Consider the following 27876-nt stretch of genomic DNA (forward strand, 5'->3'; position numbering starts at 1 on the left):
TCCATTGGCGATGCCAGCCAAGGGCAGAGGGCTGGGGCCTGCTCAGCTAGTGTCCAGGAGCCCGGGTGGTGCTGAGAGGACACTGGTGCGCCTGCCGGCCAGGCCCACATGACTAATCTCCTGGGGGTGCCGTGCGCCCGCACCATCTGCTCACCTGTGCGCCTGCACACCTCAGCTCTGGGTGGCTCACCGGGCAGCTGAGAGGACACCGTGACAATGCAGAGAAGGTAGAATTCCAGGCCGGGCCAGAGCCACTGCCTTGAAAGCCTTCTGCGCACACCCAGGCGCAGCCCCTTGGCCCCTGCCCTGTGTCCATTGAGCTTCCTCTGGGAGTGTCGGGAGGTGCCTGGGCTGGACGGTCTGCTCAGCTGTGGGCCTGTCCCTGGTGCCCGGCAGCCCAGCAGCCTTGAAGCCCAGTCTCACGGGTGACCCAATGGTAGCACTGACTCCAAGAGGCGGGCAGGAAACACGCACGGACTCAGGTTACGGAGGTGGTGGTTATTATTCCAAGTCCTGGCCACAGCAAGTGGGAAGCCAGTGCCCAGGGCAGGGGAGAAGGCACAGATGGTGCTGGTAGTGGGCACACAGGGGACCCCAGTCCAGCGGATCCCGTCAGTCTCCTTGTGGCTGTTGTCCCCAGCAGTGGCCGATGGTGCCCAGGTGCCCAGAGGCTCTCTCTGCCTGCCAGCCCGGGCCAGGCCATCCCGAAGGGCTCGAGACAGCTTTGGGGAGCCCACGGTCGCCGGGCCACCCTTCTAGTGGCTGTTAGCTTGCTGCTGCCGCAGGGCCTGCAGGAAAACCCCCTTCACCTGGGCCAGCGTCTCACGGTACTCGCGAAAGTCCTCCTCCTTGCCCCTGAGGGCGCTGCCCAGCGCGGCACGCAGCAGCTCGTTCTCCTCCACCTGCACGGCCAGCCTGGCGTAGAACAGGGCGCTGAGCACCTGGTCAGGCATCCCTGACCCCTACTCAGCACCCCCACCCCAGCCAGGAGGGCTCTGCTAAGTGGGAGAGTGGGTTTAGCCTCCCATGACCGACTCAGGACTACTGTCCTGCAGGCTGGCCCCTGAGCTGCAGGCCTAGAGCCGGACACAGCAGGAGCCATCTGAGGCAGACAGGATTCCCATGCCCTGAAGCACCCGCACCCAGACAGAATTCCACCCTGCCAGGAAGCCGGGGCCGGGGCACCTGCAAGTCAGCTCCTCTACCCTGGATTCCACAGGCAGCTGGGCAGAGGATGGGGCCTTCTTCTCGCTCCCTGTCAGGTTATTCCTGGTGCTAGAGGCAGGCAGACCTATGGGGCGGCAGCAGCCACTTTGTGTGATGAGGTGCAGCCTGTGCTAGCACCCCGTTTTCCCACTTGGTGAAACACTTTCTGCCTCCTTCAGTTGAAGATAAGGCCCCTCCCTCCAGGAGCCTCCCTGATTGCTCTCCCACCCTGCCTGGCCTTGGTGGCCAGGAGAGCCCCACTTCTGCTCTTGTCCAGCCAAGGTGGCTCTTCCCCTTAGTACCCCACCCCCACGCCTCCCATGTAAAGAGAAGCTGGCAGGCCTCATGGTCTCACCCACAGGGACCTTAGGCTGGTCTGCTTCTGATGTCCCTAAATGGCCAAGGGCCTGGAGGAGCAGGACAGGCTGGGGACAGTAAAGAACTGCCCAGTCCCACCTGGCATCTCCTGCCAGGCTCTGGCACCAATGCCCTGGCTCACCAGGGGCCCTAGTTGCTGCGGAGCTGCAGCCCACAGGTGGCGGGGTGAGGAGCGGATTTGTACCCCTTCCTGCTATGGACTGGAGCTCAGCACCACCCTGGGCCCTGGGGCAGGAGCTGCGTGTCCAGGGGCAGTGCCCAGTCTGGGGGCCACCAAGCCAGCTGCCCCAGGCTCAGCCACTGCGACTTGAAGCACACGGGGCACAGGGCCAAGGCCTGAGCTGGGCCCCAGGGTGGAGGCCAGGGCACCCTGCTGAGAGCTCACAGCCCGCCCTGCCTCCCATCCACACTGTGCTGGCCACAGCCCTACCTGCTCTGCCCCGGGCTGCACCCCTGCCAGGCTCCAGCCGCGCCTTCCCGAGTTGCCGCTCCAGTACTGCAGAGCGCTGCCGCGCTGCCCGCAGCTCCCTCTCAACCTCCAGGAGCTTGGTGCTGCCGTCCTCCACCCTGGACACAGAGAGACGCTGGGCCATGGGTAGGGCGCCTGCCCTTCTGGCTGAGCCCTGGGGAGCTCACGCCAGGCCTGGGCCTGACCCTGACCCTGCCACTCCCAATTCCTGCTCCCCGAAGAAGCTGCCCCTGGCTCTTGTAGCTGGTTCTACAGATGTTCATGGCCACATTTGTCCTGTTTAGGTTTAAATAAAATCATTTAACTTCCTGTCACTCATAATTTCTCCAAAGCTTTCTTCCCTCACCAAACCCCTTCCCATGCTGGCCTCACTGGCAGCAGCAGGTGGATTTTTTTCCAGTGTCGTTACAACAAATCAGTGCAAAAATCACAGCCAAAGACAACACATCTGCCAGGCCCTGCGATGCACACCAGTAGTGCCAGCTGTTTAGAAGGCTGATGCAGGAGGATTGCAAGTTCAAGGCCAGCCAGGCAACTTAGCGAGATTGCTCTCAAAATAAAAATGAAAAGGGCCAGAGGCGCAGCTCCTAGGATGTGCAGCTGTCTCACATGTGCAAAGGCCTGTGTTGGATCCCCACAAATCACAAAGGTGTCGCCTTGCCAGTCTGTGGATACAGGTCAGCAGGCTCAGCTGCTGCTCTGCTCCGGCTGCCAGTCAGACAAGCTCAGGTCTCGCTGCTGCCGGGCTCCATCTGGAGGTGCTGGGGATCTGCTCCAAGCCCCTCTGGGCGCTGGCAGAATCCAGTGCAGGTCGATGGACGGCCAAGCACCTGCTCCTCTGGTACCTCCTCAGCACTCGCTGCCCCTGGACTCTAAAGCCGGCCTGGCCTCTCTGCCTCACCTGGTGCAGCGTCTCTGGTGAGCCTGCTTTCCCAGGATTAATGTGATTACACTGGCCCCGGTAATCCCCGACAGCCCCCCTCCTGTAGGTCCAACATGATGGTACCATCTGCCGAGGCCTCTGCCACATGACACAAAGGGTTACTGGTGTCATGGTGGGGGGAGGGGGCACCAGAGTCCTGTCCACGCGGGGTGCACTTGGGGTCAGATTAGGCAGAACCCAGCCACGTGGTGCACAGACAACAGCCCTGCCTTGCTCACTGGATTGCTTTTCCTGGAGTTGGGGGGTGCCTACACTCATGCCGTCTCCTGGGTGCCTGTCACACATCACAGCCGTGACAGCCTGGTTATGCGGCTGCCTCATGGGACAGAGTTGCTGATCCCACACCTGGGCTCAGGTGTGGCCTCTGAGGACACAGTTGCCGACCTCACCAGCGCCGGGGCTCAGGTGTGGCCTCCGATCACCCTGAAGGCTCTGGCCTGGACTCCCTGAGGTCTAGCTCATGCCAAGGGTCACATGTGCATCCACTCATCAGCGGCGTGGCAGCCTGGAAAGTTCATGTTGGGGATGTATCCCTCCCAGTGGGAGGAAGGTCCCAGGGACTGGACGCCCGCGATCGGGGCAGGCCACGCACTGCCCAGTGTGCAGCCCAGCAGACTTAAGCATGCCTCTTCATCTTTTGGGCACAAAGGCAAGAGCCCAAGTGGAGCTGCAGGGGTATCAATGGGTCAGGACAAAGTGCTGGCGACTCCGGAGTATGACAGAGCTGTGCTCCCAGCACAAGGGCCACCAGGCTCGTGCCCACAGGTAGCTATTCAATTAATGACAAACAAAATGTAAAATCGGTCTCTAAGCCCCACTAGGCACTGTCAAGTGTTCTAAAGCCCCATGTGGCTGGCAGCTGCTGCTTGGGCCAGAGCACATCCGGGGCTGTCTCACTGCTTGGCACTTTCCATCAGGCCGAGAAGCTGCCGCTGCTGGAATGGAGGAAGGGCCACATGAGCTTGTTGGTCGCCGGGCCCCAGGGCTGGTAGGAGAAGCCAGGCATGGAGAATGCCACTGTGTAAAAGGGTCACACCTCAGCCAGGTGCTGCCCGCATCATGAGCTGGAGGGGCCAGGCCCAGGCGTGGAAGCCGGCCGGCCAGCCAGGTGTCAGCTGGTGCTCAGGAGAGGGCAGGATTGCCACCCTTCGCCTCCACGGAGCTCCTGCTCAGGGCATGTTCTGCTGTCACCCTGAGTGACCTCTCCAGTGCCTCATGTGATGCTGCCTCAGACCGAGGCCAGGGAGGCCACCCTACCCACCCTGCTTCACCTCCCCACTCACTCATTCATTCATCAGGAACCCCAGCCCTGGCCGGGCATGGTCCTGGGTGCCCACCCAGCCGAGGAGGGCCTTGGAGGGCACTGTGACCTTCCCCACGTGCTGAAGAAGCATGACAAAACCTCTGGCTGCTCCTCCTGTTTAAAACTCAAACTAAAATGAGAAGAGAAGGGAAGGGGCATCCTAACACAATGAAGGACTTTAAAATTATGATCACTCATCAACAGAGGACCTTAATCAGCAGAGTCATCCCTAAAGGTTCCCCGGAACCACAAAAAGAGTTTGTATTGACAAGAAGAGGAGGTCTGTGCCATCTTACTCAGTGAAATAAGCAGCAGAAGTCTGTGTATAATGTGCAATCTAATTAAAAAATTCCTAACAAATAAAAAATTTAGAAATAAATATAAGGCTGCATAATTCTGTGGCAGGGCTGGGCACGGATGGAAGCTCAGTGGAGCTGCAGCCACTCCTGGAGGTGCTGTGGTCAGGCCTGTGACCAGCCCGATGTCACACTCCATGCACACGGAGGAGGCGGGGCGGGGGAGGAGGCACACGTGCGCAAAGCGCCCAGCACATCGTGAGTCCCACAGAATTCAGAAGCAGCCACAACCCACTGTGCCCCAGGGCGGGCCTCTGCCCACCCCGCCTTCCCTCCCAAACTCGCGCTGCCCCAATGGCAGCAGCTTTGTGTGTGGTTCTCGTGTCCCAGCTCTGCCTGCCCCAGGAAATCCCACACGGCGGGCACCATACTCGTGCACGTTCTGCTGTTTGGGGGACTGTGACTGTGACACGTAGGCGGCCCCCGCTCAGCACCTAGGTTAGCACAAAGGATGCAGGGTCTGTGCAAGGACAGACACACAGGCGTGTACACACACTACACACAAAACACAGGCCACGCTTTGTAAGTCAGGGAAAGCTCGCACGATTCTAAGTCATGGGCAGGTAGTGAACAGGGACGAGCACACAGCTCTGCTGTTGGTCCCCTCAGAGCCCAAGCCCACCCGAGAGAGCTCCTTCACTGCCTGGCCAAAGTGGAAGGCTGCTCACGCGGGGCGTGTGCGCCACGGACAGCACTGAAGCCTCCCGCGACGGGAGGAACGCAAATTCCACTCACCTCAGAAGGGAAGTTTCCCACAGTCTGTCAACTTGTTTTTCCTTTCGGCACTGGGAATCGAACCCACGGACTTTGCACTGAGCTACATCTCCAGCCCCTTTTTATTTTTTGAGACAGGGCCTCCATAAGCCACTACACTGCCCAGGCTGGGCTTGAACGTGCGATCCTCCCGTCTCAGCCTCCTCCAGTGCTGGGGTCGGGTGTGCGCCGCCACGCTCAGCTCACTTGTGTCTTACACGTGCATATTCTGAGTTCCGCTCTTGCGAGTCTGTGATACAGATACACCCTCACGGAAGTGTGGGCGTGTTCACTGTCGAGTTCACTTTTCAAGGATGTATATGTCACGTGTACACAGGGATATATACATGTACGTGTATGTGCACATTACTAGATGTGCAAAGAAAAGTGTTCACAGTTCCAGCAGTGCCTGCCACAACCGCCCTCAGGCCTGTTCTGTAAGCTGCTTCCTCACATAAAGCTGGAGAGGTGGCGCACGCCTGCAGTCCAGTGCTGGGGAGGCTGAGGCAGGAGCACCACAGCCAGGTTCGAGCCCAGGCTGGGCTCATACACAGTGAGTTCAAGGGCAGCCTGGATGACACCGTGAGACCCTGTCTCACCACCCCCCAAAAGCAGAAAAACAAATGGCACGAGGAGTTCACTCAGCAGCGAGCACAGTCCACTAGCAGACCCCTCAGGACCCTGGGGAATGGGGTGGCAGGGCGGCCCTACAAGGGTCAAGGAAGTCCTGGGCTACTGTGAAAGAAAGGTGAGGCCTCCCCTGCTTTCCTGGCAGTGGGGTGCTAGGCAGGCGCCCTACCGTGGAACTGGGCACCAGCCCAGAGGCGCCGTGAGCAGGAGGAGCAGGATGTACAGAAGGGTGCCTGCGCAGAGGTCCGGTTAGGCTACCAGGTTTCATGGTGGCTGAGGTGCAGCAGGACAGACGTGGTGAGCTGAGAGGTGGGTTTGAAGAAAGTTCTCAGAATTCAGCCCCAAACATCCAGAAGGGTTGCGAGCTGAAGAGGCCGCTGAGGAAGAGAAGCGTGTGGTGGGGAGGACAGGGAGAGCAGGGCAAAGCGCACACGGGGCCGCAGACAGTGTGTGGAGGAAGGGGTCCGGCTCTCTCAGTGTGCATGTGTGCACATGCGTGTGTGTGTGTGTGTGAGCACACGTGTGCACATGTGCGCGCATGCACGTGTGCCTGGACACAGCAGTGAAGAGCCAAAATATCAAAGACAGAGAGTTTCCAAAAGGCCTGCAGAGAGAGGACAAGCCTACACGGCAGTACGCTGACAGTAGACTTCTTAGCAATGGCACATGCCAAGAGGGGGACAGTGGCCGCCCAACGCCCAGAAAAGACCCGTGCAGAACAGTATCCAAATGCCACTTAAAATTTTCATTCAGGAGAAAACCATAATGAAGACAATTAAAACTAAATGAAAGCTCGGCAGGCTCACACCATTGCTGACCCCCAGAGGCTCCCTGGCGAGAAGCAGACGGGCCCAGCCCTCCTGGGAGGCCGGGAGTGGAGGACCGCAAGCTTGAGCTCAAGCGGGAGGAACTTAGTCACCTAGCAAGAGCCCAGCTTCCTAAAAGGGGGTGGGGAGGTGGGATGTGGCCTAGGATCCATCCCCAGTGCCAAGAAGAAGGGTGAGGCACAGGAAGAGAGAGGAGGCAGGGGCAGACAAAGACCCTGGCAAAAGGGAAGGAACACTGACTTCAACCCTGAGGCTAATCTGGAGGGTTTCCTTTTAGGTGGCTTGAAGAAAGAAACACACACACACACACACACACACACACACACACACACACACAAAGTCAAAGAAATAGTAACATGAGCGTTAACAGTGGAGAAATTGATGCAACACCTCCTTTATTCTAGCGCTCAGAGTGACAGTGAAGAAGCCCAGTGACTTCGGCCCTGCTGGCCGAGCTTTCTGCCAACGGTTGAGGGTGGCACTAGGGGACCAGAGAGAGGACAAGTGGCTTCCCGGCTCTCATGGGTGGAAGGGAAATAAAACTTATCCATCCAGTATCAGGGAGAGAAAGGAGAAAGAGGAGCAGGGGAAACCGAAGCAATCAGAAAATATGAATTAAGGAGGTCAAGCATGACGATGTGAGAACCAGCCAAATGCTTGGTGTGAGCACAGAAATTCCCGCTCTGAATTTGAACACAGCCAGTCACGCACTTTTAACGAAACAGCCATATTCAGCTGCTCTGGCCTGGCCATGACCTGTGCCAGTCCCTCCACGTGTCAGCTGAGAAATGGGTGAAATCCAAGAAACAGCCTGCCCCGGGCCTGAGGACAAGGGGCACTGGAGGCGAGTGCAAGAAGGAGACGGGAGGATGCGGGCTCTGCTCCCTTCAGCCAGCTCCCAGGACAGAGCTGGGGCGGGAAGAGGGGCAAAGGGGAGGAGCAGGGCAGAGAGAGAGACCAAGGCCAGGTCAGGCCAAGGACAGCCGGGCTCACAGTGGGAGTGCCCTGGACCAACCCAGCTGGGGGTCTGAGTGCAGAGGCTGAGAAAGCCTGGGAGACAGCAGGGCAGGGCTCAGGGAGGCATGGCTGCCTGTCCTGGCCGGCAGCCCGGGACACTGGCAGAGCCCTGACGCGGAGCAGAAGGAGCCACAGATGCTGACGGGGTGGCCGGCGTGTGCTCTGAGGGTGACTGTGACCTCAGACCCCGTCTGTATGGGTGACTCATCCCAGAACAGAGAGGCCCAGGAGGGGGCCAGCACTGTGTGGCGCAGAATAACCAGTAAGCCCACAGAACAGAGCAAGAATGCACCACTGCAGTGAGGCCGCCGAGCTGGGGATGTTTGTTATACAGCTGCAGATAGCTGCGTCAGGCCTCAAGCACAGGCCTGAGGAACAGGACAGAGAGTGGGACTGAGGATGAATCTCCACCTGACAGACCAGAGACCGGCACCACCCACTAGCCTCCAATCACAGGACAAGGGTCATGTCTCTTCTGTGAGCCTGCCACGCCTGAAGTTCCCATCTTCACGTGCAGGGGACTGAACGGCAACGCAAGCTCTTCCCCCTACTCTGAAGCACTTGCTGGTGATGGCCGCCCCTGCCCGAGTCCTGTGAGTGCCTCCCGTGGGTGGGCCTGGGAGCCACCCTGCCCGCAAACCACGGCACACTCACGGGAAGCCCACCAACCCACGTCCCACGGCCTGGGAAGGAGGGCCCAGGGCTCTGGCCACCCATGTTTTCGGTGCACCTTGGAGTTTCCAGCCTGGCCAAGACATGACACAGCAGGAGACGGAGACAGTGGTGACCTTTGCGGTTCAGTGTGGTGTGACCAAGGCAGGGTGAGCATTGGCCTGGGCACCTGCGGTCCCTGCCACGGGCCACTCAAGCAAGCACTATTTATTCATGTGAAGGCTGCCAAAAGCCATTGGAGGATTCTGGATTTCCTGTCCACGGTGTTCCCAGAGCGGTCTCTGTCCCCACAGCTACCAGCCCAGCCTAGCCTCTTGCCACCAGGCCTCCCAGGACTGCTCCAAAGCAGGACTCCAGGCTAGGACAGGGCTACAGACAGACACCGCAGCGTGCCGGCAGGGCCCAAGGCTGTGGGGCTTCTGGGGGGCCCAAGGCTGGAGCTGGAGCTGCCCTGGACCAGTGAAGGGTCTGGGCTGGGGGTGTCCTCTCCTGTACTCCCGGGCCAGGCATTACCTTTTCTGCAGCACAGTGACAAACTCAGCGAGCCGGTCCCGCTCCACCTCGGTGGCCTGCCATAGAGCCTTGGTCTCTGCCACCTGAGCCTGCCAGCCTTCCTGCTCCATTGGGTCTGAGAACCTAGGCCAGGGTGGAGGGCGGAGGGCAGAGGTCATCGAGGCCAGAAGAGACACACTCACGCCTGGGACAGTGGCAGGGCAGGAAGGACACCTGGGCTCAGGACGACAGTCAGAGAGGAGGGGCCCCGCCAGGCCTTGCCAAGTCGTCATGGTGGCGGGAGTGCCGTGGTCTGCATGGTCCCCACAGGTCTAGGGTCCAGCCAGCTGCAGCAGATGCTGGCTCCCACGCTGGGGCACAGTGCTGAGGCAGCTCCTGGGGCCTGGCTGTCTTGCCCATGGCCAGTGTTGGCCTTAGGTCTGCGCCCAGCCCATCACTCCCTCCTCACTCACTCCAAGCCCCATTCTCCTCCTTGTGGGTGGCAGGGGCCAGGATGAAAGGGACCCCACCCTGACACCCTGAGTCCACATGTGACCCTGGGCTGCTGCTCAGCAAGGTTGGACATACAACCCGGGCAGGGCCTCCCTTTGGGTGGCCCTGGGTCCCACTCAGCAGAGGCGGTGAGGGTCATGGTCTGCAGGCCTGCTCCCTCTGAGCACTCAGTGGGCTTGCAGGGTCCAGTGGCCCTGGCCCTGGGTAGTGCAGCTAGCACCGTGGGCCACCTCCTGTCCCAGCCTGTGAACCAGAGCCTGCACCCAAGCCAGGCTATGCAGTCACAGCGTGGACAGCTGTCCCCTCCACAGCACCAGCAGGGGCCAAGGAGCAGAGGAAGGGGCTGTCCCTCTATTCACTCCGCACCTTGAAGAGTATGCACAAGCCATGCCAGTGACCAGCCCAGCCCAGGACACTGCCTGTCCCTGGGGGCAGGGGCCACGAGCTCAGCAGGCAGGGCCTGTATTGGGGCTGCCCAGAGAGGGACCCAACTTGCCTGGAGCCAGAGTGAGACTGGAGGGGGATGGGGCCCACTCACAGCCTTGCTGGGCCCAGGGGACCTGCCCAAGGACTGAGTCTGCTGACACAGAAGCAGGGCTCCAGTGGGCTGCGACAGGACAAAGCCACCGTTGTCTGTGAGCTGGCAGCCAGGACAAAGCCCTCGTTCAAGCCGCAGGCTGATTCTACCAACAAAAGGAAGCTGAGACACAGGACACCGGTGGCTTAGGGCAGGAGCCACTGGACCCAGCGCCCCAGAGACCAAGCATTCTAGGCTTGGAAGGTCTGCTGCTGGGTTGCGCCTGCCCCTGGCAGCAGGAGGTAGCAGGGCAAGGCCTGGGCCACAGCTCTGAGGCCTCGCGCCTCAGCTCCTCTGATTCTTCTCCTCATGAGATGGGGGCCCTGGCTGAGCCGGAATTCAGGGTTCGTACCTGGGTGTGGTCCCCTGGGGGGCAGACAGAGATGGCCTCGTGAGTGCGGACTCCACCAGTGTGTGGCCCAGGCTGCTCACGGCGCTGTGGGTGGCCAGAGGGACATTAGCAGTGGAGGCACCCAGCGTGGGCCTCCTCACAAAGTGTTGGGGCCCGGCTCAAAGGGGGCATCACAGCGAGGCCTGTCCCCACGGCTGGAGCCTGTTCACATGCTGGGGGCACCCCTCAGCTGTGGCTTCCCAGGCGGGGGGTGGGCTTGCTTGCTAATATCGGAGGCATGCTCACCGAGAGGATCCCAGCTGGCTGGCGTGCTTGCCTGAGGAGCCCGGGGACCTGGCCGAGCCAGGGCGCAAGTGCTGGACCTCAGGCCCAGAGGGCCCGGTGCTGGCTCCTTTGTCCTGGAGGTACTGTGGGGACAGACGCAGGCTCCATTTCAGGCTCTGGCACAGAGGCCTTGGCCGGGCTCCGGGCCCTGTGGGACATGAGCGCAGCTCCTCTTCCTTGACAGTGAGGCCTGTGTGGGGAGGCACAGCCTGCATGACAATGACAGCCCACAGTGCCTCTCTTCAGAAAGCTGGGCACAGGTGTGAGGCTGTGGACCGAGCCAGGTCAGGCTCTGACGTCTGCACAGGGACTCAGGCTGGCTGCTGCTGCTGGTCAGGGCCCCCCCCTTTCCTTCCCCAGACACCTCAGGGGACCCTCAGAGGAGGTCAGGGGACCTCATGCTCTACCCATTGAGGAGGGCACAGCTGGCACGGGCCCCCAGCAGCTGTCATGAGCCCCTCCCCAGCCGGTCTGAGGAAACAGACCAACTTGTCTGGCTGGTGACCTGCAGGGGACCTGTCCTTCCTGACAGTGCGAGGAGAGGATGCTGGGCTGTCCGGTGCCCCTTGCCCCACGCCGTGCCCTCTCACCTGCATGCCGAGCTGCCTGATCTCCAGCTCCAGCTGCTGCACCTTGGCCTCCCGCTCGGCCACCATGGCCTGCAGCTGGGCTACCAGGCTGCTGCTCCTCTGGGCCTCGCTGTGGGCCTTCTGGTCCTGGCAGCGCTGGGACGCGTGCATCTTCTCCTCCTGCAGGCTCAGGCTCCTCAGTGTCTCCTGAAGCTGCTTCAGCTGCTCCTGGGGGCCAGGCCAGCTAGCGGGGTCAGTCCTGGCTGCTCAAAGTGACCTCTGTCCCTTCCCTGGGCCACAAGAACCTGACAGTGGCACAGCACACCACAGCCCGCTGGGAACTCAGGCCAGGGGGACAGGGGCAGGAGCGTGAGTGCTCTTCACCGGTGGGCCAGAGCGGGGGTAAAAGCAGGCCCATCCCACCTTGCTGGAGGCTGCCCTTGGAGGAAGAGCCCTGACCCCTGCTCGGAGCTCTTGGCACCCGCCTGATGCCCATGCCCTGGAAATGCCCCATGAAGACTCCTGGGCAGCAGCTGCCCACAGCAGGACCACAGCAAGAGCAATATAGCCTCTCAGAAGGGTGGAGGAGTGGAGAACAGGGAACAGGGCTAGTTCGCACATGGGGACTCGAGGGGAGGTTAACCCCAGCCCGGACGGACCTCACTACAGAGACTGGCTGCTGAGCTCAGGAAGGGGCAGTGCCTGAGCTGGGCTTAACCAGTCAGGGAGGACAGAGGTAGACTCCAACCTGGGTTCCATGCCAACTAGGGATGAGCCCTGGGGCAGGTGGGTACTAGCTGGGATTCAGGCCCTAAACCCTGGGGGCCTCAGGTGCCACAGGGAGGCCCAGGCCATGGGTCAGCACCACAGTGCGGCCTCACTCATTGAGGGCAGCCTGATGGTCAGGAGTCCCCAGTCAGAGCTGTTATATAACCGGGCAGAGGAGACCCTGACCCAGGCCTCTGACACAGTCTTGGAATGAACAGCAGACAGGCATGGCCCCATGGCCCTTGGCATCTGTCTTGCTAGAGGAGGAACCCCAGCCCGGCCCACCTCACCCCTCTAGCCTTTGTCCTCTGCACAGGTCCCCAGGCCAGGGCTCATGCTCTGTCTACACAGGCATTCTGGGCCCAGGCTGTCGTGGCCCGGCAGGTGTGGGCTCTGGGGCGAGGGTGCCTACCATGAGGGCGTCAACGAGCTCGTCGTCATGCCTGCCCTTCTCTGCCAGGGTCCCCATCTGGCCCCGCAGTGTCTTCACCTCGCTGGACAGGACCTTATTCCGGGAGCGCACACCTTCAAACTTCCTCCGCAGCCCCTCCAGCTCGCCCTGGAGGGCATCGCGCTCGCCCAAGAGCTTCTGTGTCGGGAAGCAGGTGGCTCAGTCCTGGCTCCCACCCGGCACCCTGGCTAGGGCACCGGGAGACCCTTGTTTCCAAGAAGCAGAGCTCCTAGCAGGAGCACAGGTGATAGGTGACATCCCAATGCGTCAAGTGCAGGCTGACAAGAGGGACAGGGGACAGGAGGTGTGTGGCAGAGAGCGCAGGGGAGGAGGGAACACAGGCCATGGTGGGGCAGTGTGTTGGTGCCCGGGAAGGCAGGACCCAGGTACAAGCCAAGAGCCCTAGCTGCTCTGATCCGATGCCCAGTGCCCCAATCATGGGAGATGTGGCCCCTGCTCTGTCCCAGAGGGGACAGGCTGGTGGGACACAGCTCTGGCCCTGCTGCTGGGGCACAGGTCCTGCTGTGTGAGTGGATCTCCCACTCTGCCTTCTCTGCAGGTTCCGCGCCTGGAACCCCACCATTCGACATCTCTACAGGGCTCTCTGCTACCTACCCTCAGTCACGGAGCCACTTGGGCTCCATCCTGCGCCACTTCAGTCCCCACCACCTGCAGGTCCTTGTCCCCGGTTATGTGGACACCCCTGCCTCCCCTCCCCTGGCCACATGACTTCTCCAAGGTTCCCTGGGTGAACATAACCCAGCTACTCAAAACCCTTGGGATTCTCCACCGCCTTCCAGATGGGGGCTGGAGCCCAGGCCTGAAGACCTGTCCCTGTCTCCGCACAGCCTAGTGGTCTGGAATGCTGGGGGGTGCAGTGTGGGGAGGTCCTGGGAGCCGGCACAAGGTCTTCCTGGACCTCACATCCTGCTGAGAAGCAAAGGCCTGGGTGCCAAGAAGCCCAGCTGGGCTGTCAAGGGCCCTGCCCCAAGGCGGCTGGCACCGCCACACCCTCTCCTATACTGCAGTGGCCCCACCCCCCACGCTCGCCCATGCTAGGAGGCTGCTGTGCAGCTTGGCCCTGGGCCCCGTGGTCAGCTTGGAGGGTGAACTTGGGAGCTCATCAGAAGCACCGTAGGACTGGGCAGGAGGGTGGGGTCCTCTGGGAGAGTGGGCAAGCCAGACCTAAGAAAGACCCCAAGTCTCCAGCCGGCCATGCCCAGAGCGAGGGCACCAGAGCAGGGCCCCCAGCTCCGTCTGCGGCTTACACGGGGCAGAGCCCTCTCACAGGGCAGCACGACCCTCCACCCTGCCCTCTCTATCCCCGCCCCACCCGCCTGCCTCCCTCCCCACCACAGGGGACTTCAGCCCCAGGCATCTCCCGCTCCCCACACCACCAGGCCCTCCCGACCCAGTCTTTACCTCCCAGCCTTCCTGCCTTTCCCTTTCCAGGCTGCGGATCCTCTGCATGTTCCTCTCCTTTGGTGACAGCTTCCTGGGGTCTGGGTGGACAGACAGCTCGTCACAGGCTGTCCCCGCAGACCTGCTCCGGGACTGTCCCAACTGCTTCTCAAGCTCCCGGACCTGAGGGCAGTAAAACTCCTCATTCTACCTGGAGCTGGTATCATAGACACCACGATTCAGGGAAACAGGAGACCCTGCTGGGACTGAGGACGGAGCCACTGCCCAGAGGGCTGTGGGAGCCCCAGCAGGGGCCCAGGTGGGAGGACCTGCGCTGGCCTCTTGAGCAGAGCAGGTGAGGACCAGGGCCAGGGCCAGGGAGACAGTTCCGCGGCATAAGCACCTGCCTGACAGGCACAAGGCCCCAAGGTTTGATCCCTGGTACAAAAAAAAGAAAAAGCAGGTGAGGGCCAGAGAGGCTTAGTGTAGACAAGAGACTCGGCCCCCATTGCTAGGACCCAGAAGCAGATGGGCGGCCCCGGGTCTCAGGACAGGAGCTCAGGAAGGGACCGCTGAGGACAGAGGCTCCTGAGAGCGGGTTCCGGCAGGAGCTGCTCAGAGCCTGGCTGCCGAATGACTGCACAGGCCACTTCACCCCTGCCCGCATCTCAGCTCCCTCAACCCAAAATACGCCTCAGGAGAAACACTGCAGTGTTGTAAAGAACCTTCAGTGTCCCGAACACGCCTGACGTGAAGTCCACCAAGACTTCTTGCAGTGGTAAATCTCGGGGTCCCCGGGGTGACTTTTAGGATGAGGCAACTTTGAGAAACCCCAAGGGAGTCCAGGTCAAGCCCTCATGTGGAGCCTGGCACATGAGCGCTCACGGTGAGTGGTTGTCACCCCATGGAACGAAAGCCTTGTCACACCGGGGCTAGCAGCGAGCTCCTGGGTCCTTCCTATCTGCCTCCCCTGTGCACACACCCAGAGCTGCAGCTTGCACGAAGTTCTACTGGAAGCAAAGTTGCAGGCAGAACACATTCCATCTGGAGACTAAGTTTCTAGGGAAGGAGGCAGATTTACCAGGATCTCTGGGAAGAGCCAGAGCAGGCCCGTGATGCTGACTCGGGGCCCTGCTCGGTGCTCGAAGCCCAGGACTGCTTTAAAGCTGTAATATACAGCTTGACAGCAACAAGAACTGAGGTGGGCGGCGCTCATGGTGGCCAGACACTGCGAGCGTTATTCCATTTACTCCCTAACAACCCCGCAGGGAAGGCATCATTCACCTTTACAGGTGAGGAGACTGAGGCTCAGAGGGGAGGAGATTCGGCAATGTCACAGACTTGTCAGAGCAGTGACGGAGGGGGAAGGCCTCGCACTGATCACCAACTACCGTTGTCTGAAAGCCACCAGGACACGAGGGATGACGTCCTGGGCGGCAATGGCGATGTGCCTGGTAGTGGAAATCACACACCTCGCGCAAGAAGGGGAGAGGCCAGCAGCTGCATTGTGGTTTGTGTCTGGTTGCCCCCCAAAGCCTCACGCAGTCATGGCGCGGACTTCCAGAGTTCATGACTAACTCATGATAGCTGGGCTTATGGGTGTGAGTGCTCCGCCCAGCCTGGGGCGCCCAGCCTGAAGGCAACAGGGGGACACACTTCTCTGCAGCCACTGTTGCTGCTGCTTCTCAATTTCGCTCTTGCTCTTTGCCGGCGCCATGAAAGGCTGCCCCTGGCCATGTGCCGCTCGGCCTTGCAGCCAGCTGAGCATGGACTGAGACCTCCAGCAACTGGGAGCCAAATAAACCTTTCCTTCCCCAGTTGTAAGTGTCGGGTATTTGTCCCAGCAGCGAGAGAAGAGTGACCGAGACAGGCCGCCTCTACTGCGCTCGCTCTAGCGGGGCACTTTACACAAGCCAAGCACTCTGCATGCATTCACTCCCTCGGTTCTCCCAGCGGCCCTTGTTACCCCACTCCACAGGTGAGGAGGCTGAGGCCAAGCCTGGAAGTAACTTGCTGGAGGTCGCCCAGCACGTGTGAGCGCTGGGTGGGTGGAGGACAGGGCTTCCTGCCCAGCTCTCAGCCTCCTGGGAATGCCTCAGACACTTAGGAAACAAACAGGGAGGCAAGCCTCGGCTTTCCCTGGGTAATGAAAACATTCAAAGGCCTGCATGCATCTGGATGAAACTGGAAAAGTGTACAATTACAACAGTCACGCAAATTTAGATGTAGTGGGGGGAAAACAGGCCTGGAGCACAGGAAGTGGAGCCAAAGGTACTGGTGCTCCTTAGAACCAGGGGCTGGAACGCACTGTTACATAAGTGTTTGCTGCTAACAAATTAGAGTCAGGCTGGCGGGGGAGGACGGGCAGAGCTGCCTGCGGCCGGCTCTGCAGAACCTGGTGTCGGGGTCTCTGGTGCGAGCCGGGGCAGGCGAGGCCTGGCAGGGGAACACTCACCTTGCTCTGCAGGACAAGGATCTGCTGAGCTCGTCCCCTCCAGGTCCCTGGCGAGGATAGGAGTTGCTGCACGTTCACATCTTCCCCAACTTCGCTGGCCAAAACCTGGAGGCAGGCAGGGCTTCGTCACTGTGGGCTTCACCTGGCCCCTCAGCAGCAGTTCTGGTAGGTGGGGCCCCCAGGACCCTGCCTAGCTCCACACCCGGTCCTCTGCCTGACAGTGCACCGCCAAGCCAGGGTTAAAGGCCAAGACACCCTGGAAAGATAGGGAACGCGCTACCCCCAGCATTTCCTGAGTCAGTGCCGCCAGGGACCCCAGCACCCGACACATCCCATGGGGGCGGGACACTGACCTGCACCTGCTTCTGGGGCCCACTCACTGTCACCCCTGCGAATGCTCAGGGACCTCCATGAAGAGCCAGGGTGAGGGCCGTCGGAGTGCAAGGGAACCAGCCCTGGGGCTGCAGTGTTTGGGGCTTGGCCTCGCCTTGAGGCCTGGCGGTGGCACGAGCCTGGGCCCTGGGCCCCTGTGCAGCACGCACAAAGCCCTGCCTAGTTGCCAAGTCTCTGGTGCTTGTCTCCACAATGCTGCATTGTGTGGGGAATCTTGGCTAGGCTGAGTGGTTCCAGAGGGAAAGGAGAATGCCAGAGAATTCACCACATAAACAGAAATAAGTGCGAGCCCCTGGGCTTGGGCTCCAAGCCTGAGCGTCTCCTTGGAAGGGGCCTTGAACACCCGGCTGCCTGTCCATGGGGTGCCGCACTGGGGACAGTGCTGGCTGGCCTCCCAGCCAAAGTGCAGACCCAGGAACCACCGGTGTGCACACATGCGCAGAGAGGCTTGAGGACCCCTGGCTGGGTGGGCAGAGCTGTGCTCAGCCCAGAGAGGGGGGCGCACACTCGCTATGCGGCCCCTGCGCAGCCCGCCCACTGGCACGGGACTGGGGCAACCTCCTGCGGTGCTATCTCCAGAGCCTCCGCCCCAGCCACGCCAGACCAGTCACACTCTGGAGGACCTTGTGGGCTGCACGCAGCTCCTGCCTCACAGCCTGGACCTGGTTGCGCAGGTCACTCATCTTCAGGTTCGTGGCTGCCAGCCGGTCCTGCAGGGCCTTCACCTCGGGGATCTCTGGCTGGTTAGAGGGACAGGAAGACTGGTCGTTTGTCACCTGAGGTACTGAGAGCTGCTGCCCCTTTCCCAAGCAGATACCACACACTTTGTCCCCTGCTCATGAGCCCCTGGGGTCCTGGTTGGGAAGCCCCTGGCCTGGCCACCTGGCTGGGGGGGTGGGGCCTGGGCTGAGGCCTTGTGCAGAGCAGAGGAATGCGCTCACTCACAGGAGGACCGTGACCTCCCCACAGGGCCTCCCTCTCCAGGAACCAGACCGCGGGCCTGGGCCAGGGCCCTGCAGCCGAGCACCATGGGCTTGACTTGGAGGCACTGAACAGCAAGAAGGCCCAAGTGAAGGCCCCGAGCCCTCCATCTCTGTTTCCTGAAGAACTGTAGCAGCCATGAAGACTGCCTGCTGGATCTTGGTTTGTTTTTAATTTTTTTAAATAACATTTGAAAAAAAAATTGAGGGGAAGAAAAAATAACATTCGATGCAGGTTTGCAGCGTCCACCTGCGTGTTCTTCTGTGCTGTGCTGAACGCCGGTCTCTGCCAGACCTTCCAGGCCCTGCCTGAGCTCCTCCCAAACAGCACAAAAACAGGGGCAGTGCGTGCCCTCAGCTTGCAGCGGTGCCCAGGACAGAAGCCTGGGCCTTCCAGCCCGGTGACCTCCCTCCACTTCTGCCACAGTGGCCTGCGCTGAGACCTCTGCCCCACCCTACACCCAGGCAGCAGCACCCCTGGCAGGCAGGTGGGTGCTACAGGGGTTTTCTATTCTCTCCTGTGGATGCCAGGGTGAAGGCGGCTCATGGGTCCCTAGGAGGAGCTCCATGGAGCTCCTGGTGGGGCAGGACATAGTCACAGCCCTAGCTCAGCCCCTGCGGCCTCCTGACCAGAGGTCCTCCTGACACACACTGCCGTCAGAACCACCCTGTGCAGGCTCCCTGACTCTGCTCCCACTGGCCCTGTGAGCTGTGGGGGCTGCAGAGGTCATCCATGTGAACGACCCTGCAGCTCCCTTGGAGACCCCAAGGCCCCATGTGGTCTTCCCCACCAGGAAGGTTCAGGTGCCTGGTGCTCCCTTCGTCCCCACCCCAGTGGTCCCTGAGCCTGCTCCCTGAGGCTGCTACCCCTCCTCCGTGTGCCCACCCCTCTCCCTCCCCGACACCTGTGGACCAGGGCCCTGCTCAGAGAATCCCACTGCCTCCCCAAGGCTGGGGCCCATCCTGTCCTCCAGGCCACTGAGTGCAGTGACCTGGGGCAGCATAGCCAGGAGAAGCCCAGCGCCTGAGACAGCATAAGCCACCTGCTGAGGGTGCCCGGGGTAGAGAGCTGAAGGGTGGTGAGGTGGTGGGGCCCTGCAGGAAGCAGTGGGCACAAGCCAGAGGCTCTAGGTTGCTCTAGAGTTCCCGAGGCCTCAGTCCCTCATTCCCACCCTACTTGGGGACTGAATCCCACGGACTGGGTACCATTCCCTGAGGGCTGCCCCACACCAGCTGGTGGGGCAGAGACACCTGGCTTCTGCAGAGGAGGGGGCAGGGGGAGGAAGAGAAGGGACAAGGCCACGCCACCCTGCCACCCCCACACAGGCCATGTCCATACCAAGGCACTATCTCCCATCGGGGCCCTCGGCGGCTTGGCTCCTGCGTCTGTGGCCCCCTGGGCTGGCAGCCTGGCCAGGGCTGTCTGCAGCTGAAAAAGCAAATCTTGCCCTTAATATTTAATTCTGCAAAGCTCCCTGGTATGCAGGGTGTGCAGTTACAAACCTGTGGGGTGTCTGCCCTTTCAGCTGCCTTGGGGGCACGTGCAGGGGCTCCTCTGCAGACTGCCTGCCCCACTCTGAATGCACAGGAAGGGCGGCCCAGGGCTTCTCCAGATAGTGGTGCTGAGCCCAACCCAGCTCAGGAGGTGGGGATGGAGGAGGTGGGCTTGGGGACAAGGTGAGGCGAGGGGCACAGGACTCAGGGTGCCAGGGACACAAGGCCTTCGTAACATCCTGATGCTCCTCAACCAAGGCCCTGACCCTGTCTGATGAGGAGAACGGGATGGACCCCCACCCCTGAGCCCCCGGTCCGTGCTGCTGTGGACCACGCCGGCCGCTTTCAGGCCTTGCTGCTGCTCAAGCTGTGGCCCCTGCTGGCCCCCCTCTGCGCCCTGTCTGGCCCCGCAGGCAGCCCCAGCCCTGTCTGCTGCTCTCTCCTCATCTGGGTGACAGCCACATTGCACGCCCCCGTTGCTCTGTCTCTGGGGAGGCCATAGCTATGTTGAGCCCTGCCTTGCCCTGAGGGCCTGGTTCAGGACCTGAGATGGGGCTCAAAAAGCTGGACCTTTGCTGGCCATGGTGGGGCACACCTGTAATCTCAGCACTTGAGAGGGTGAAGCAGGAAGATCGCTGAGAGTTCAAGGCCAGCCTGAATTGCTTAGTGAAACCCTGTCTCAAACATCAACAAAACACCTTCCCAAAACCAAACCAAAACCAAACCAAACCCTGAACTGTGCCACAGAATAGAGAAGATTCCACTTGGCACCAAGGGCAGTGACTGGCTCACAGCCACTGCTCCTTGGCCTGCTCCTGTGCAGCTGGGCCCCTGGAGGTGAGGTCCCCTCTGCCCTGGTGGCCCTGGGCACTCGGGGCCCCGGCCCCCGAGGAAGGGCAGCAAGGCCCTCACCTCCCGCTCCAGCTCCTGGATGCGGCCACTCAGCTGCTTCACCCTCGTTTGTGCGCCCTCCGACTCAGCCACCAGCATGCGGTTCCTTTTGGACAGCTCCACGACTTTGGTGGCAACCATGTCTCCCGCAGGGCCGGCCATGCCTAAGACGGGGAATGGCAAGGTCAAGAGGAAAGACCAGTATGGCGCTCCGGGCTGCACAGCGACAGCGCTGGGGCTTTCCAGGGCTGAGCCTCGAGACCGAGCACCCAGATCTGAGGCAAGGCTCGGGAAAGAAACGCATCCCTCCCTGCCCTTCCCCAGGGAGAGAGAGAACTGCAGGGCAGTTTTAGCTTGTGGGGGTCGGCTCGTGCTCCAGGTCTTCCCCCAGGGCCTCCGGTGATGGGCAGCCTCCCTTCTCTGCCCGCTGGCCCTGGGCACAGGCAGGGCTTGGGGGCACTTGTTAAGCTGATGTCATCGCTCGCACCATCTGACGTGAGCCAGCTAGCAGGCCAGTCCCGGGAAGGACGGGGCCTGGGGCCGGGCTGGCCAACCCCGCGGAGAGCCAAGGTTCGAGCCAGTGAACGCTCACAGCCAGAAGCCGCTGAGACAGAGGGCTCGTCTCTTCCACGGACTTCTGTAGCAGCACCTGACCACTCTAGACACATGCGTTCATTTAGGAAGTGTTCACGGGGCTGCCGAGTGCAGGAAAAGGGGTTCCTGGAGTCTACGGTCTAGCAGGAAGACAGGTCACGAAGACTAAGCCACAAAGCTGCATGGAGCGTGTGGAGGCATCGGGCCTGTGGCGTGAAGTGAGACCTCCACGCTGAGGGAGACAGGGCCTGAGCAGTCTGCCCAGGACCCAGCGGTCAGGGGAGGTGGGGGTGGGGGGCTCTACACAGAGGGCAGAGCTGGCTTGGAGATTCTGAGGGTCAGAAAGGAGGTGAGGGGGCTGGGGGAACAGGGAGGACAGCAAGGGACAGTGGAAGGCGTGGCTGGCGACAAGGACAGGAGGGGGCTGGTTAGCCTGATGGTCTGCAAGTTCCCCAAATGCTTTGACACTCCGGCCCCAGGTGCCTGGCACAGACAGCCCCTCGTCCTCCTTCTAGGAGGCCATGTCATGCCTTGGAACAGGACGGGGTGGCACCGGAGCGCACATGGGAACACTTAGGAGTCTCCAGGCCTCCACCTGGGCTCCTACCCTGCTGGGCAGTGCCACAGTGGGGCAACTGTGAGGACCTCACAGGTGCAGAGGAGGACCAGGGCACACCAAGGCTGAGGGCTCAGAATAGACCACGTGAGGCCCTGGAGCTTGGAGGGGACAGGCACCCCGAGCACCAGGAGGCCATGCTGGCTCCCTGGTCCTGCGTGTGACACGTGGCATGCCATGGACTGGGAGGGACGTGGAGAGGTCACTGGGGACATCACCAATCTAGCAGCTGGGGAGACCCACTCTCAGCAGCTCTGCAGCAGCAGAGGAAGTATGCGTCACCCTGCTGTTCCCACTGAGGACCCAAGCCCCGGGACGGATGTGTGAGGAAGTGAGGTGAGGATGCTGGGGCAAACGACAGCTTCCAGCTGGCAGCCCCCTCACGTGCACGCATGTGACCAGGTCTGGGGTGCAGATGAGCTACCCCTGTGCTCACAGTCAGTGCGCTGCGAGCGGCAGGGCCTGGTGGAGGTGGGCACTGGGGGCCTGGGGCCGCTGCCCTCCTCTGCTCTCTCTCTGCATCCCGGTCCCATGTGGTGAGCCGCTCCACCATGACACTTCTGCCATGGAACTAGCCGGCCATGAACTGCACCCCCGACTTGGGAGCATGACTCAGCCTCCCCTCCTTGACACTCTGGGTGTTGGATAGCGTGCCTCAGAGGCCAGAGGCTGAGACAGACAGGCTCTGTGGCCCTGTGGCCGGTGACCACTACCGGCTGGCTGACTGGCCCCCTGAGGAATCTCCACAGCGCACAGAAAGCGGGGCAGCCAGCACATGAGGGCGGAGACAGGCCTGGAAGCGCAGCTGGGCCCGGGCGGATTCCTAGGTTCCGGCTTCCTCCCAGGCCCTGGGACCTGTGCAGGTCCGGAAGGAGCTCTCAGCAGCAGGCTGTGAGAAGCCCAGAGGCAGGGGCCAGAGACTGGGGGCCTCTCCCTATGCCCCTTCTCCCAGGCTGTCTGGCTGCAGGCAGTGCAGTCCTGACACTGCAGCCTCCTCACTAGGTGGGACAGTATGGGGAAAGCCCAGGAGGGCCAGGACCCAGTAAGCATCTGTGTTTGTCTCCTTAAGTGCCCTAAAATGTGGATAGTGGTTGTTGGCAATGCCAGCATCAACAAGATTCTCAATAAGCCTGGTCTGATGCATCTAAAAGCGGCAGGGTGCAGGGCTCTGTGGTGGCCAAGTGCTGCTTTCCCTTGCTGTGGTGAGATACTAATTGCAATAGACCGCAAAGGGTTAAGTGCTTTGTAATCACTAAAGCATTCCTTAAACATCTAGCCAAGAGAAAATGGCCCTCAGCTGCCAGTAGCCTGTCCCTTGTGGCCTGGCTTAGGACGCTGATGGGATCAGCCCGAAACATGAGGTTGGGCAGGCATGGTAGAACCTGCATTCTAGCGCTGCAGGAGGCTGAGGCAGGAGGGCCAGAAGTTTGGGCCCAGCAGCTCAGCATGAAGGTCCTGGCTTCAGTCCGCAGTGCCACAAATCAATCAGCCAAATAAATGCACAAAACTCCAAAAGCACCCCGCACCCCTGCCTCTTGCTCCCTGTCCCCTTTCAGGTTGGGATCAACAGCCAACACTTCAGGGTGCAGGATGGATTTAAGCAGCTTTCAGGAAGACTGGGGCTGCAGATCCTAGGAGGGCACTGCCAGGCCAGAGCTGCAGAGGCACGGCGCAGCCAGACCCCCACACCCCTGGAGTGGCCACCCTCCTCACAGCCCGGCAACTGCAGCTGAGTCTCAGCCATGGGATCCCCAGCAGGGGGAGCGGTTGATCTTCAAATCAGAAGAGAGCAGGGTGGTGCGCAAGGCTGCCTGGGCTGCAGACACCAAGCCCCTTGTGCACTGCAGACACCAAGCCCCTTGTGGCCCTGGCTTGCCAGGCTCGGGTCTGCGCAGGGGGATGCGCTGGTGGATGGGGGATCAGCCCTGTGGCCCTGTGGCCCTGTGGCCGGTGACCACTACCTGCTGGCTGACTGGCTTCCTGAGGAAGCTCCACGGTGTACAGAAAGTGGAGCAGCCAGGCCAGGGGCCCGGCCCATCTCCTGCAGGGCCAGGTCGGATTCATAACCACAGAGCCAAGGGCAGCCCGGGTGCTCACCAGGTTCCTGGGTCCAAGGTCCCCACTAGGAGCCCCTGGGGGACAGCAGAACGGCAGGGTTGGTGCCTGACTCCACTCTGCCTGTGATGGCCATGACACTGCGCCCAAACCAGTATGCCAAGGGGGACGGGCCCTTCCTCCCAGCTGCAGACCACGCTCATGTACAGCAGGGAGCCCAGTCCCAAGTCCAGCTGGGCCGCCAGCACTGTGGGGTACCTGCCCACGGCGCCCACATTCCCTGCTCTCGTCCTTCCCTCCCCTTCACTTCCAGGATGCAGCCAGACACATGTGAGCACAGCTGGGCCCTGGTGCTGCCTCTTGGGCACCCGGCCTGTGGCACCAGCGTGGCAACCAGGCTGACCTGGGCTGCAGGGCAGGATGGGCCTGGTGGAGCTGCTACCTGCGAAGGCCAGTCTGTCCTCTTCTATTTTTTTCCGGAGGTGCTTGATTTCGAAGTCCCTCTCTTTCAGCAGCTTATGCAGCCGCCCATTCTCATCCGTCGTCTCCCGGAGCTCCTCGCGTAGCTGCTGGATCTCATCTTCTAGCGCCCTGAAAGGCAAGGCGGAGCGCAGGGCTGGGTAGGCCCCGGTGGCAAGGGTGCACTGGCACAGAAAGGGAGGCGACGGGGAGGCGCGCTTCCCAGGGCTAAGCGGGCAGACGGTGTGGGCCCAGCAGCCTGAGGAGGAAGGAGGTTTGAAGGCATGGCCCACCAGGGCTGCAAGAAGTCTGCCATGAAACTCCGACTCAGGGAACACGTACCGAGGCCTCGAGACGCGTGTAAAAATGGGCCGTCAGGCACAAGCCTGTGCTAGCGCATTCTCAGAGGCATTCTGTTCACACAGAGCACTTGGCCAGTGGTTGTGCACAAAAGTTAGAAATCAGTGCTCTAACAATACTAAGAAATAGCCAGGCGTGATGGCACACGCCTGTGATCCCAGCACTCGGGAGGCTGACACAGAAGGATTGGGAGCTTGGGGCCAGCCTGGGCTGTGTAATAAGAGCCTGTGGTCAGAATCACCTGCACAGGCAAGCTTAGGCAAGCACATGGCTCGATCCCTAGCACCATATGCTGTGCCAGCCCCGTCCCCAGGGCAGGCTGAGCCACCCACGGGGGGCTGTCTCGGGACATACCAACAAAAATAAATCAAAACATAAAAGAGCATTAAAAACAAAACCCAAAGGCCACTGTTCATGTGGAACTTAAAAAGTGAGCTCCCAAATCATGCTGGTAAAGAAGCCGTAAGGAGCGAGCACGAGCACGCCTTAGGGCGCCGGGCCGCGGGAGCTCTGGCACGCGCGTGGGAGGCAGGCACTCTGACGTGGCTTCAGCAGAACACACGCACGCACGCACGCACGCACGCACGCACGCACGCACAATGGCAGACTGTAGAGATGTCTGTAAGCCTTAAACTGAGGCCCAGTTTCCAGGGTGCAGGCAGAAGTGACACAAGTGCAAAAGCTACCCCAGAAGAGGCAGCGGCTCCCGTGCTCCCAGCTGTCCTGGGCGGCTCTCAGAGCTGAGGGGCCCTGAGCAGCGCTCACCGCTGTCAGGCACGGGTGGAGGCGCCGCCAGAGCAGGGCGTCTGCGGGCAGCCTGTGCGTCCCCACTGCGCTGCTGTCCCAGCAGAGGCGCAGGGCTCCACCAACCCGGCTGCCTGCTCTGGGGAGAGCTCATTCGGAAGTGGGTCTGGAGTTGACAGAGCTGATGCTTAGGAGCCATCTGATTAAAAACAAAAAATAAAAAAACCCTTCATTTGTTAGAAATACTTGTTTTTTCCAGTTGGCATTTTAAAGTCGGTCATTTTGAAAACAGAATCTATAAAAAACCAGAATTTGAAGGTGATAAAAAATTGAAACGTTAGAACTATCCCAGAGCAAAGCAGAAGCGGGGACAGGCTGGCGGCAGCAGCACCTGCGAGTGGTGTGGACCTGCGGCCTGCGCAGATGTCAGGGTCAGAGCCCCTGAGGGGGCCTTGAGACTCGCAACTTGTCCACCAGCTGTGAAGGGGCGGAGGCCAGCAGCAGGACCCTGGCGGTGAGCAAGCTGGCCACGGATGGCAGTCCTAGAGGGATGTGCCGCCACGGTCATCTGAGGGCCAGCTCCTCAGGGACGCAGATGCAGCCCTCAGGGACAGATGGGGGAAGTGATGATAAAGCTGGGCGTGGGGGTGCCCTCCGGTGATCCCTGTGGCCTGGGAAGCCGAGGCAGGAGGCTCCCAACCTCGAGCAGGAGGCTCGGGCCCAGCATGGGCAACTTAGCAACAGTCAGACGCTGTCTCAAACTATAAACAAATGAGCGGGATGTAGCTCAGTGCAAAGGCCCAGGTTCAGCCCCACACTGCAGTCAAACAGTCAAACAATCAGTCAGTCAATCCAATAAAAAAATTAAACCAGGGCATAAAATATATCCTGAGGACCCTTTAAATGTTCAAGCTGATTTTACATGGTTTTTCAGGTACGTTTCGTATCAAATTTGGCCTTCAGGCACGTGGCTGTAGCAGATCCAAGGGCTGTTCTAAAACAGCCTCCACATGGAAACCACTTTGACTGCACACCTTCACCTGGTGCATCCTCGTTCACACCCTTGACCCCACCTGCCTGCAGCCCGGGGCTGGGGGCTCAGCCTCAGCCTCCTCACCTCTGCTGGAAGACACCCTGCAAGTCCTGCTCCCCAGCAAGGAGGGGGCTGAGGTCATCGGGGACCCCTGAGGGCCCTTCCTGGTCACCAGCATGGCTCTGGAGGCGCAAGCTCTTGTCCCTCTTGGCCTCCATCTGCTTCTGCAGCCTGCGGTGCTGCAGCTCCTGCATTGCCTTGAACTGGAGCCGCATGGTGTCCTGGGAGGTCTCATCCGTGGCCATCATGATCTCCCTGGGAGCGGGACAGGGGCTGGAGCACGTGGCTGGGCTCCTGGGCGGGCTCTGCCCACCTGACCCACACCACAGTGACCTGTGAACCCCAACCCTTCCACGGCCTGCATGCTGCGCCAGCACACATCCCCACTGCGCCTGTGATCAGTGTTTGCTATTTTGGGGAGCATGAGGGTCCCCAAGAGCCCCAAAGATAGAATGGTGCCCATGCCCATCCCCAGATCAATTAAAACTCAGTTTCTAGGAATTGCGCTCAGGGGTTACTTGTTACTTATACTGTTTTTTTTTTTTTTGAGGGGGTAACTAGGGGTTTGAACCCAGGGCCCTCTTTTAATTTTTCATTTGGAGTCAGGGTCTGCTGAGTTACGCAGGCTGAGCTTGAACTTTTGATCTTCCTGCCTCAGTCTCCCAAGGTGGGCCACCACAAACCACAAGGCATTGCGCTCTCTCTCTCTCTCTCTCTCTGTCTCTCTGTCTCTCTGTCTCTCTCTGTCTTTTTCTTTTCTTTCTTTCTTTTCCTTTGTGGTACTGGGATTGAACTCAGGACTCTGTGCTGCCAGGCAGGTGCTTATTCTATTGAGCTATCTCTCTGGCACCTCTGTTTCTTCTAGAACTGAGGTGCCAGCTGGCTACAGTGGCACATGTCTGCAATCCCAGCACTTGGGAGGCTGAGGCAGGAGGATCACCAAAAGCTTGCAGCCAGCCTTGAATATGCCATGAGACCCTGTCCAAAACAACAAAGGAATAGGGACGGCCAGATAGCTCAGCGGACTAAAGCGCCTCCTTAGGCAGACACAGTGGCTGCGGTTTGATCCCTGGTGTGCCGTGCCATGCTGGACCTGCCCCAGGGGTGCACTGAGATGACAATAGAGATGGCGTGGTGGTGCATGCCTATAATCCCAGGGTTTGGGAGGCTGAAAACAAGAAGCACTGAGTCCATAGTGAGACCCTGTATTAAATACATTAAAAAAGCAAAGAAAAAAACCCTGAGGAATAGTTTGCAGATACTCCTAAGTCCTGAGTGTGCAGCTCCAGGCATCGTTCCACAGCTACACCCTTCCGTGGCAACCCATGGCCAGGCCTAGAAAAGGCTACCCACACGGTGTGTTATTTTAGCCTGCTGAGCTGGAGGAACTTGGAAGCCATGTCTTGTGACCTTGTTCATTCCCTGGTCCTATATATATGCCCACTGGCAGAGGAAAGGGCTCTGCAGGCAGAGGAGGGACCTGGACTGCAGACCCCGCCACCTACAGGCACACCACTGTCCCCCACGCCACTCCCTGAGATCTCGTTACCTCACTGTTGCAGGATACTGTTTGAATCAGGCTCATTCTGATTCCAGAGAGAATAACCCACAGGATGAGCTCTGCCTCTCGGGAATGTCTTCCTAGCACACTGTCATGGTTTGTGTCTAGTTGTCCCCCCAAAGCCTCATGCAGTCATGGGGCAGACTTACTTCTAGAGTTGGTGATGAACTGTGATCCAAG

The 27876-nt window shown here is 60.4% G+C and overlaps 1 protein-coding gene across 6 annotated transcripts; it reads right to left on the reverse strand.

The window, feature by feature from the left end:
* Ccdc13 (coiled-coil domain containing 13) lies at positions 1 to 27876 on the reverse strand. Of its 6 annotated transcripts, none has more exons than XM_023700782.1 (16): positions 27846 to 27876; positions 26160 to 26390; positions 23922 to 24070; positions 20236 to 20378; positions 19169 to 19258; positions 17473 to 17589; positions 16457 to 16561; positions 14023 to 14184; positions 12562 to 12738; positions 11403 to 11609; positions 10774 to 10895; positions 10489 to 10572; positions 9068 to 9190; positions 2036 to 2151; positions 1186 to 1291; positions 1 to 915 (listed from the first exon to the last, which is right to left on the reverse strand). In XM_023700782.1, exons 2-16 carry the CDS (start codon positions 26381 to 26383, stop codon positions 756 to 758), a joined length of 2085 nt encoding a protein of 694 aa, XP_023556550.1. In that variant the 5' UTR covers positions 26384 to 26390; positions 27846 to 27876; the 3' UTR covers positions 1 to 755. The 6 variants fall into 6 exon arrangements, with proteins under 6 accessions (XP_023556550.1, XP_023556552.1, XP_004640811.2 ...); XM_023700784.1 differs by having other exon boundaries at positions 1206 to 1291; positions 2015 to 2151; XM_004640754.2 differs by having other exon boundaries at positions 2015 to 2151.

This window comes from Octodon degus, unplaced genomic scaffold (genome assembly GCF_000260255.1).
Source record: "Octodon degus isolate 3935 unplaced genomic scaffold, OctDeg1.0 scaffold00126, whole genome shotgun sequence".
Taxonomy (NCBI): domain Eukaryota; kingdom Metazoa; phylum Chordata; class Mammalia; order Rodentia; family Octodontidae; genus Octodon; species Octodon degus.